Here is a 12,209-nt window from a genome sequence, read left to right on the forward strand (position 1 = left end):
TCCAGAGGAAGTGAGTCATAAAAATCTTGAACTTTTCACTTGACTTGAAACCAGTCTACAAATGCCATTCAGTGCTTGAGTGACTCACAGGTTTCTCTTAAAGAGGCAAATAAAGGAGTTGGTTTTATTGTAAGAACAAATACATACGTTTGCAGAGCATTGTGAAAATAATTGTCTATTATGCACTGACATTTGGTTCAAAGAATGAACTTAAGACTCTACTAATGAGATCAACATCATTGGGAAAACTGGAAAGCAGTGTGGCCGAAGCTGTGCATGGACCCATATCTTATACCATTTACCAAGTGATAAGGTCAAAATAGATGTATGACCTAGACATGAAATGGGAAAATTAGGAGAACATGAAATATATTTATCACTTATAGATAAGCAAACAGTTTATGAATAAACAAGAGATAGAGAGCAAAGTTAGGTATAAAGTAGATAATTTCAATTGCATTAAATTCAGGAGTTTTTGTGCAAATAAGGATCAGAAGAAAAGCAGAAATTTGGGGGGAAGGGAATAGATTTTCAGAAGTCTCATCCCAAATATCTAAAAGAACTTTGTAAAGTCATTTCCCAATTGCTAAATGGTCAAAGAATATGTGAACAGGCAGTTTTCAGATAAAGAAATGGAAGCTATCTATAGTCACATGAAAAAAATGCTCTAAATCACTATCAGAGAAATACAAATTGAAAAAAATCTTGAGATACCATTTTACACCTACCAGATTGGCTAAAATGATTGACGAGAAGAGTGACAAATATTAGAGTGTGGAAAAATTGGGACATTCATTCGCTGTTGGTGGAATTATGAACTGATCCCATCATTTTAGAAAGCAATTTGGAATTATGCCCAGAGTTATAAACTGCCTATATCCTTTGACCCAGCAATACCATTTATAGGTCTCTTTCCAAAGATGATTAGAGAAAAAGGAAAAGAATCTACATTCTAAAATATTTATAGCAGCTCTCTTTGTGGTGGCAAAGAACAGGAAACAGTAGGGGTGCCCATCAATTGGGGAATGGCTGAACAAGTTGTGGTATATGATGTGATGGAATATACTGTACTATAAGAACTTATGAGCTTAGATCTTAGAAAAACATGGAAAGACTTGCACAAAATTATGAAGAGCAAAATGAACAGAATAAAGTGATATTGTTTTAAGAATGACTTTGAGCAAATTAAGTCATTTTGACCATTAAAGACATAAAGATGCTATCTGTATCCAGAGTAAGAACTGATAAATATGTATAGAATAACTATATGTGTGTGTGTGTGTGTGTGTGTGTGTGTGTGTGTGTGTGTGTGTGTGTAGATGTGTCTTATAGTAGCCATCTCAGGGAGAAAAAAAAAAAGGAAAAAATTAAATACATTTAAACTTAAATATATTTAAAAGGAATAGCATAGATTTGTAGTTTCATATATAATCATTTTTGAAACTATATTATGGGAGTGCTCATTTTATTCCATAAATTAAAAATAAAATTTAAAAAAACAATTAGATCAACATCTACTTGATTTATTTGGTGGTTTTAGTACAAAAGCGTGCAAAAGGAAATGATGGTCCCAAATTGGAAGGCCTGTACACTGTACCAAAGCCTCCCCCTCCATATCTTGAATATTGGCTTTGAGAATGAACGAGCAGGTATTTCATTTGTTTGGCACCAACTGTGTACCTATGTACTGGGCTAGAGGCTGCCCTGTTGATGCTTGCACCATCTGGGAGAGATATGCAGAGAAGAGTATATAAAATAGGAACAGGATAATTCTGGAAAGAAAGTGCTACTACTGGGAAGAGGAGGGCATCAGAAAAGGCTTCAGTGATACCCTAGCTGAGCCTTGAAGGAAGCAAGACAGAGATGAGGAAGAAAACATCCCAACAAAGAGTACCACCTGGACAGAGGCCAATGTACAAGGAACAGTAAGAACACCAACTTGGCTGTATCAAAGTACTGTTTAATAAAGGCAGAATGCTACAAAGGACAGGCTTGGAAGAGCTTCAAATGCCAAACAGAAGCTTTCTATTTAAACCTGGAAATAATAGGAAGCCCCTGGAGCTCCAGATTGAGTGGTCAGTGACATGACCAGTTTGGCAGCTATGCATGTTAGACTAGAGGAAGGACAGAGTACTTGAGGAACTGACTAAAAGTATTTGCAATAAATAGTCTAGATGAGAGATGACAAGAACCTGGACTGGCATAGAAACCAGTCAATTGGAGAATAGGGGATGATTTGAGCTGCGTTGTGGAGGTAAAGGCAACAGAATTTAGCAACTGTAGGGATGTGTGGGATGTGCAAGAATAAGAAATCAGGCATAACTGAAATCATGAATTTGAGTGACTGAACGGATGGCGGGGCCCTAGACTGGAACAAGGAAGTTGGAAGGGTGGGTTTGGGGCAAAAGATCATGAATTCACCTTTGGACATATTGAGTTCAAGATGTCTATGGAGATACTTTTTATGTTTCCACTAGGCTACTGGCTAGTATACTAGGAAATAGGAAACTGGAGTTTCAGGCATAACCTATTTATAGATCTGGAGGTTATCAATTGAAATCTAGGTGAGCTGACATGAGAAATAGAGTAGGATAAGATAACCTATATGTTAGAAGATGTGAGATGGATGATAAACTAGTAAAGAAGAATGAAAAGGAATGGTAAGACTGGTAGGAGAATCTAGAGAAAGTAGGGTCATGAAAATTCTGTATACAGCATCCAAGAGGAGAGAATGGTCTATGCTGCCACATGTGGCAGAGGGACTAGAACAATGAGAAAAGTCCATCTCACTTAACTGTTCAGAGATGATTGAAAACTTTGGAGAAAAGAGGTGGCATAGAACTAGGTAAGCACCAAATAAAATTTTAGCAGACAAAAATAACTTAATTTTTTATTCAGATTTCTGGATTTTTAATGTATGATCAGCTCACAAAGAACAAAGGTCAAAATCAATTGTGAAAAAAAAATAATACAAAATAAGATAATACAATTGAAGTATCTCTTACCTGACCTATTTAAACAAGCTGTTAACTTTACAAAATAAGAAATGGACAAAAGAACAGACTTTGAGACAGACAATAACCATTTCCAAAGGAAGTTTAATCATTATGAGTCACTTACTACAATGAAAAGACTAAAAGAGACTAGAAACTGTTTTGGCAGAAACATTTGATCTTCATTTTTCTGATCATTTTCTGATTCTGATCCTGTTAGCTGTAGCCCACTGTTCTAGCTTGATGACATTTTTATCTATATGCTACCAGCCAGTGTATTAGCTGGCTTTTCCAGCATTGTGCTTGCCTTAGATTTTATTATCATTATTTATACCTTCATCTAAGTCATTATAAAAGTGTTAGAGAACAAGACCAAGGATGGAACCATTCTATGACATTGCCCAGAAACCTCTCTTCAGTTGGCCATTGTTATTGGTCCATTAATTATTAGTCCACTTATCAATGTTATGCTGGTTCCAATCTTACCTAACTGTAGTTTCATCCATCTTCTGAGACACTGTCAAAATGCTTTACTAAAATTTAAATGTGTTCATGGCCTCTCCCTGGTCTGCCTATCTGGTGAAACTTGTTTTAATTGAATTCTGGTTGGTTTATAGCAATCATCTACTCCTTGAAATGTTCATGATTCATCTCTGTTTTAGGATTTTATTTTTAACCAGAAATAAATGTCAGGTTCTCTGACCATAGTTTAAGGTATCTATTTTTAAAAAAATTGCAACATCTGCCCATCTCCCAGCCAGTGATACTTCTTAGAGATCACCACTAGCTATCCAATAATCATATCAGTTTTTTTAATGCCTGTAGATATAATGGAAATGACTGGAACTTTTTCAGGTCAGCGAGGGAGGTATCTTCCTTGCCTTGTCATCTTTTTTGCCATTTGAGTCTCTTATAAGCATTTTTGTTTTTATTCTTCCCACTACAAAGGTCATTTTCATTCGTGGAAAAGTAGAATTAACATGAATTGTACAATTGCATCTCAGTTCTTGTTTTTAAAAATTCAATTCAGTTTTTTTTTTAATTTTTAGTTTTGAATTCCCCTCCCAATTCCACTACCCCATCCATTAAGAAATAAGCTTCAATCTGCATCTCTTCATTTGGAGATGGATCTTTATGGATATGAATGTTTAACCACTAGTTCTCTAGGATTATTATTGGTCATTGTGTTGATTGTAATTCTTAGTCTTCGAAAGTTGTCTTTTCCCCCCCTGAGGCAATTGGGGTTAAGTGACTTACTCAAGGTTACACAGCCAGAAAGTGTTAAGTGTCTGAGGTCACTGTTCCTCCTGACTTCAGGGCTGATGCTCTATGCACTGTGCCACTTAGCTGCCCCCAAAGTTGTTTGTCTTAATATTTTTATTATTTGAATTGTTGTCTTGGTTCTGTTCACTTCGCTTTGTATAAGTTCATACAAATCTTACAAGATTTCTCTGAAACCATCCCCTTAATTTCTTAGAGCATGATAGTATTCCATCACATTCCTATATCATAATTTGTTATTTATTGCCCAACTGATAAGCTACCCTCTCAGTTTCTTTACCATCACAAAAAGAACTACTGTAAATATTTTTGTATATATGCATCCTTTTCCTCAATTTTTATCTTTTGGGTATGTGGTGGGAGAATTAGACCTAGTAGTGATATTACTGGGTCACAGTTTAATAATTCAGCACATTTCCAGAATGTTTTACCGAATAGCTGGACCAGGTCACAGCTTCATTTACAGTGACTGATTTATTGATTTGTTTAGTGTCTAATTTTTAATCTTTGCTTCAAAGGATCTTTATTGAATATAATTTTTATTATACTTGGTTGCTAAAAGATGCATTTAATATTTCTTCATTTGAGGTTTTTAATACCCTACTACATGATCAATATTTTGAAGGTTTCACTTTCCTACTGATCTCTTGTTATATTCTCAAGCACCCCAAATAGGAGTATTTTCCCTTCATTAGTTTGCTTCCCTAGTAGCTAAAGCAATTTTTTAGCATCTTAACTTTCATTACATTGTTTTAACAAATACTGAGATTTTTCCTTTGTGTCATTACCCTTATATCCATTATCCTCATTTTGTGTTCTGTTAATTGTGCTTTTTATTTATATCTTTATTAAATTTACTTTGGTTGAATTGTAACCTATTAGTCAAGTCCTGATTACTGCAGGACAAAATAAGTTTCCTTTTCATATTGTTCTTGTCACTTTTAGCAGATTTTCCCCCCCCTCATTGTCATTGTTTGAATACATGCTTTAGCTTCCTATTAGAGGAAGCTTCTTCAGGGAAGAAACTATTTTTTTTTTTTTGTATTCTATGTAGGTACCTATCATGCTGCCTCACAAATAAGGATTCAATAAATATTTAATCAACAAAATATTGTATTTTCCTTAAAAGGGAATTTTCAAAAAAGATCTTATATCTTTGATATGTAAGCTAATTCTTTTATCCAAATGGCACCCTTCAATGTACAATGTACAAGGGTAATAAATCACTAATTGAACCTTGAGTGACTCAGTGGAATTAATACCATTTTGAAATAACTAATTTAGGTTAATCACAATCAAATAGAAATTGTCTATCATTGCACTAAATCCCCTATGAAAGATTTTGCTTTGGACCTGGATTTTCCTTGCAGATACTTTAAAGATATCACTCTTTAGGCTTTTGTGAAGCAAAGTTTTTATTATTATTATTATTTTTTTATTTCCATGTTAGTAAAAACATTTTTCCCCCTGAAAATTCAAATAGGTAAAATGTAGAAGCATGTTTTCCCCAGGTATACAATCCTTATTATCATTGGTTTAATTCCAGATCTGAGTACTGAAGTACTGATTATCATTTTCACCTTCAACTAATCACTTTTTGACATTGGATAGGGCATGTTGTGAATTTTAAATTATGAAGTGACTATTTTGTTATAAGGTTTCATAATTTCTTTTTTTCATATCTCATTATTGTTCAGGAAATCTTGAATTCCTATCCCTGTTCTTCTACTCAGCTGTGCATTATTAACAAAATAAAATGGATAATTGAAGCATCTATCCTTCTAATTTAAGTCAAATGCCAAATTGTTCTATCTATTGTCCACTCGCTCCCCTATTTTGGCTTCTGTTTTCTCTTCAGACAATAACGATTGGCAAGGCTGCCTCTTCCAGTTGGATAGGAATTGTATCGCTGGGTTTTTTTTTCTCCAAAGCCATTAGATATCCTCAGAGATTGATGACATTCAACAGATGTGTCTTGCTTTATGGCAATAAATATGTTTCCTAAAGGTCTGTAAATCACACGTGTACAATTTGAATCATGACTTATTTGAGCCAAAGGAGCTTACTATTTATTTAGAAAACTCTTCCCTGGAATCTTTTCACAGAAATGAAAAACCCATTCCTAGTGCGAATAATTAGTTCATTTCACCTGTTTTCTGGTGGATTTTTAGATATCAATTCCAATACTAAGTGGAGATCAAAGAATAGAAATGAAGCCAACATAGGGAGGAGATGATGATGACAGACTGATAAAGTTCTAATTGAACAGTCAAGGTCCCATGGGGTCTAAAAGGGAAGCTCTTCACAAATGTATCTAGCTTAAATCCATACAGATTTGTAACTAATTAAAACTGACATAATTAATAGGTGTGAAAATTTCATGTGTAAACTTGGTAAGTGATGATAGAGGGGAAAAAAGTTTTAAGTAGGGATTAAAGACCTGCTTTAGGCAGTTTCTCAGGAAATAAATTGAAGTAGAGGGTTGAAGCAATTATCTAGATAATTTAGGCAAAAATCTCCAGGTATTTCAAGCCGAAACTCACCCTCCGCCTGGCTTTGTTGTAGACACAGTTGGATGATACTATATCCTCCTTCAGCTGGAGGCCCATGAGCTTCCTCCACTCAGTGTCCACATGTGGTTCTCTATGTTGTGTAATTATTCTTACAGAGAGCAGGAAGGGAGACACCAAGGAAGAATTATTAATAGACTCTGTAAAGCACGTTTACTTCTTCCCAAGCAAAGTGGAAAATTGAGAGGACTGTCCAAATAATTCAAAGGGTCTCTGGACTCTGTATCTGGAATTTAAAGGTTCTGCTTTAAAAAGATTGATATGATTGATATGCAGGCCAGCATTTCCCCCCCCTTTTTTGAATGTCTCTCCTGAATGGCTTTGGAAAATTTCCATTGTTCCAGCCATATTAGTTTGCCCATTGTTTTTCTCATCAATATTTAGAGTACTAGTGAGAGCCAGAGGGTATTAGTAGATATAACCTGAAGGGTGATAGACCAAAGTCACTCCTGGATTGGGAGTCAGAAATATTGTTACTTAGTGTAAATGTGACCTAGCACAAGGCATGCGACCTCTGCTTCCCAGTTATGAAATGAAGGACTTGAAATCCATAGCCTCTAAGCACTGCAGAGCTATGAAATCATATAAGGAAATGCAGAGATTTTCAGGAGTCCAAGAATATCGGGTGTTAATTTTAGATTATTTCAGGGACAAGTCACTTAATTTCTCTCTGGTTCTCAGTTTCCTTGTTTGTAAAAAAAAAAAAAAAAAGTGATCAAGGTGATTTCAAAGGTTTGTTCTAGCTCTAACATTTTTTGATTCTATGAAATCATATATTACTGCCCTTTTATTTGTTATTAATGCCTACACAAAATAGAAATTCAACGAATAGGTTTTCCCATAGCTGATCGACTCTTTAAGTGTAGAATATCACAAAATGAAAATGTTACATTGTAAATTTATAATAGTTCTTTCCTGAGTAAGAGATGTTATGTTATTTTTAGCAATCTTTCATTAATATTAAAGGCCTGTAAGATTTAAAATTTCTAACTTAACGCTTTTTTAAAAAAAAAAAAAAGCAAAATGTTAGCTCATACTGGAACATTTAAATAATAAACTTTCTTCTGGCATTAGTAGTCAGTATCCATTATGGAATTCACAGGCTAAGATTACTTCAAGGTATGAAGTCTGGAAGAAAATTATTACACGTAGTCATTTCTTTTTCTCCCTCTAGATATTCGAATACCATTAATGTGGAAAGACTCTGATCATTTCAGTAATAAAGAAGGTATGTGTAAAAATTTTCTTAATTTAAATCAAAACGTGGGATTATTGAAAGCCAGTCTTTCTACAATGAGATGCAGATATCATTTGATTAATTGAAAGAATTTTGCTGAATTATTTAACAGACTGATGCCGTCTCTCGGTTGTAACTTCTCTCCAATTAGGATTATGCATGTCTGGTATATTTTTGGTTGTTGCTGGGAAAATGTGCAAAGCTATAGTTATGGTTAAAGTAAATAGGAGAGAAGTCGTGAGGGGAAGAAAGTTGATATTTATAATTGGACTGGCAGCTAGAAATACTTTACTGCCTCTTTACTTATTTATAACTCATTCCAATATTTAAGAATATGTAGCACAGGGTAGGCAAAAGAATCTGCATCTTAGTCTCTGATTTTCAGCATTTCATAGCGTCTTGGATGGTTTTTACAAATTCATGTACTTTCCAAGGTCACGGAGATTAACCCCAAATCATTTCCAGCTGTTATCCAACATAACATTCACCTTTGTTGTCAGTGGGTTCAGAAAGCCTGTGAAGGAAAAAAAAAAAACCCAACAAAGATCTTTTATCTGTACAATTTTTCTTCAATATTATATTAGCATATTTTTCTGCTGATTGATATTTCTTTAATAACTGGATCATATTCAGCATGATTAATTTTGCATGGAATGTCTGAAATTTGGTTAGTTTTCTATTATTTCCTTTAAGGAGTTAGTTATAGGCACTTCTAGAAAGGAGCATGTGTCAGAGTGGAAGATCATCTTTCCAATGATTACAGTAAAATCTCTCTTCTCGTTGGCGACATCAAATCTCCTCTGTGTGATTAGAAACCAGATAACTCAACTTGTTGAAATTATGTCCAAATCAGCATAAACAGGTCTGAAGTGAGAAGAGCGCCAGGAGAGTGATTCTCCTGGGATTAAAATACATGAGCATTTTATTCGTTCATGGACTTTGTAACATGAGTCTTGTCAGTTTAGCGATCTCTTATTTACTTGTCTGGGTTTCAGCTATGTTCCTGTTAGATGAAGTTATAGAATAGTTAAGCTCCAGAGAGATGAGACTTTGCTGTATAAGTGGAACTGTTGGGCTAATGCAACAACAAAATGTGAAGTACGATACTGACAGCCTCCAATTAGGTTACATATCCTCCTCCCCTTGCTTAAAGTGTTCATCCCTTACACAGATGCTCCATTGGCCATAGGAGCTTCTTTCCTATTTGAGATTTCTTTCATTGTCCTTTATCCACCCTCTATTTTTGACACTTGTCCCTCACTATAGTCTTGTTTCCACTTTTTCCTTAGCTCTAGAACCTGCCCTGGCCTTGGGGAGAAAGAAGGATATCTGTACTGCTCATCCTTATCTTTCACACCCCTGGTACTCTCTAGAAATATCATCAAATTTCTACTCCATCTCCTTTTTTTCCATAGAGAACTTGCTATGAAATAACTGCCAAGAACAAACTGATCTTACCCTGAATTCCCAATAAGGCCTCCTTGTCAAGGCTCAACATTAGTACTCCTCCATATCTACCTGCCACTTCTAACAGTCTCCATGGAAAATGTGCTTTAAGTTGAAACATATATTGGGGACTTGTCTGTATTGGGTTGTTTATGAAAATAAGAACTTTGGGGGGTACTGCCTTTGAATGTCATACTTAAAGGACAAGCTTATTGTGATTCAACTTTGCTAAAATATTGTTTATTTATTTATTTTAGGATCACAGCGCTATGCTATTTTTTGTTTGTTCAAGATGGGAACTGAAATTTTTGATACCAACATGATGATTGTCAATAAAACAATCACTGACTTATGTTTTGAAAATGTAACTATATTGTAAGTATTTCTCATCTTCCAAGACTAAAGACAGGCTAATCTCTTATTCAAAAAGGCATAGTAATACATGACACAAAAATTCACATTTTGAATTATTTGGGAGGCAAGAAGACATTTTTATTTCTACTGCTTACAGTACAAATGTGTTCTACAAGTAGAACACATACTAAGTGAATTTGAAAATAACATTACTACAGAGAGAACACATCTACATTTAATTTAAAAGAATTTTTAAAAATTTGAATGTTAAAATCTTTTATGTAGAAATAGCATATTCATAACAATGAATGTTTAAAGATTTATTGAATTGGATCAGCTTTTATAAAGTTAATAAGGGTTTGGTTGCTAGATCTCTTCCCATAATTAAATTAAAACTTTAGAACATCATAAAAATATTTGCTATTACAGCAGAATATCTTAACTATTTTGTGTCATGGACTCACTTAAAGATGTGCTAGAGCCAGCTCAGACCAGCTTGTGAGAACCAGTTGTTATATTTTCTGGGTGAGCATTTATATTTAGACAAATGCTGCAACTCAAAACTTGATTTATTGTTTTGTTGATTGCTTAAACATAGAAAAAGGATGAAGAAAATGGAAACAATGCAGATTAAACTGGTATCATAAGCATTTCCCATCCCACCCAAAATTGACTGTTAAACATTTACCAGCACACCTCTACATGAACTCAGTCTGATGAAGCTTATGGAGTCCTTCTCAGAATAATGGTTTGAAATGCCTAAAATAAAATGTACAAGATTTCAAAGGAAATCATATCATATTATATTAAATATTATCATCATTAACATATCAAATATTTTTTATTTTTAATAAGATTTTAAAGATAGTTTCTATTAAGAATTCATGTTAAGGACCCCCAAATAAGATCATATGTGCTCTAAGAAAGCTGCATCTTGAATCCCAAACAAGGAGGCTATTATTAGGTAGGCTTGCCTCCACAGTAATCCTGAAATATGGGGACAACAGCCCTTGATCTAGTGACTTCTTATCTGTTGATACTTTTTTCCCCAACATTACAAAAGAGTTAAAAAAAAAGAAGAATTGTAGTGATGTTTGAATGTTGTTTATTGTCTGACTATAGAACCAGATAGAGTTCTTTTGGTAGGCTTTAAAATCATTGTTGACTAAAAGACTTTCTCCACCCCTTTTAGATCCTCTTGGCCCTCACCATTATATGATTTCTGTTTATTCCTAGAATCTTAAAGGATTGGCAGCACCTAGGTCCTGGGCTCTTGTCCCCCTGGATATCTCCTCTGTTCTTTGTGGAGCCAGAGAATGACAATAGCTCATATTTCTCTAAAATGATAGGCACATTAACCTGAGTAGGGATTTTTATTATCCCCATTTTACAGATTAATATACTAAAGCTGAGAGAGGTTAAGGGAATTCCCCTTATGATCACAGATCATCACTGAAAGAGGCAAGATGGACACCCAAATTTTGCCTGAGTTTTGTGCATTACACATAATTTTGCTGTATTTAAGACCCAGTGTATGTGGTCCACAGATCAAGTGTTATGGTGGTAAATTGTGGGGCTTATACCTCTTTAATCCTCTTCCTGTATTTTATTTTACACACAGAATTCAAAACCCACAAGACTCACATTATTGCCAGTCAGTAGCAAAAATGGGTGTAACCCAGGCTGTATTTGTGAATACCGAAAACATTACCTGGATAGATCAGTCCTTGAAAAACACTCTCTAAAAATAGCCTGAAAGTTGAGGAGCAAGTATCTTCTTTCAAGTTACCTGAGATTATTTTCATCTCCATTAATAGATATTTCTTATTCTTTTTAAAGCCAGAATTAGCCTGAGGTTCATTCTATTTTGCTGGTGTGGTGAAATAGCCACTAAGCCAATTTTTCCCCCCCTGAAAACTCAAGTCAAAATCTTTTGCAGGAAAAGAAGCAAATTAAAAGTTATTTTGAAAAAGAAAAAAGCACAATTTACAACTAAAAATCATCCTGGTAAATATTTTAAATGTTTAAAAAATAAACCCTGACAAATGTTTAAAATGCTTTTTTAGAATGTGCTTTTTGTTATGATAATTGTTTCTTTTAATAAGAATTCAGTATTTATGAATCTCTGTTTTTCCTCTAAATATTGACATTTGTTAGTCATTACTAGGAATACTGTATGTTTAAAAGTTGCCAAATAATAAACTACAGAAATATCTGGAAGTTATTTCTTGGGTTTATCCAAACTATAGATTGTTCATTTAAATCTTAAAAGGCTAAAGCTGCATTTTTAAAGTCTCTAAGGCTTTTCATTTTTCCATCTGCAGGCAG

At 34.3% G+C, this 12,209-nt stretch overlaps 1 protein-coding gene across 1 annotated transcript in view; it reads left to right on the top strand.

The window, feature by feature from the left end:
- RTKN2 (rhotekin 2) overlaps window positions 1-12,209 on the top strand; it is a 69,452-nt gene that overhangs the window by 15,562 nt on the left and 41,681 nt on the right. Inside the window, exons 5-6 of the mRNA XM_051973864.1 lie at window positions 8,019-8,072; window positions 9,785-9,902. Of these exons, the coding sequence (XP_051829824.1) occupies window positions 8,019-8,072; window positions 9,785-9,902 (172 nt within the window). The remainder of the gene's footprint in view (window positions 1-8,018; window positions 8,073-9,784; window positions 9,903-12,209) is intronic.

Source organism: Antechinus flavipes, chromosome 2 (assembly GCF_016432865.1).
Source record: "Antechinus flavipes isolate AdamAnt ecotype Samford, QLD, Australia chromosome 2, AdamAnt_v2, whole genome shotgun sequence".
NCBI classification, from domain to species: Eukaryota; Metazoa; Chordata; class Mammalia; order Dasyuromorphia; family Dasyuridae; genus Antechinus; species Antechinus flavipes.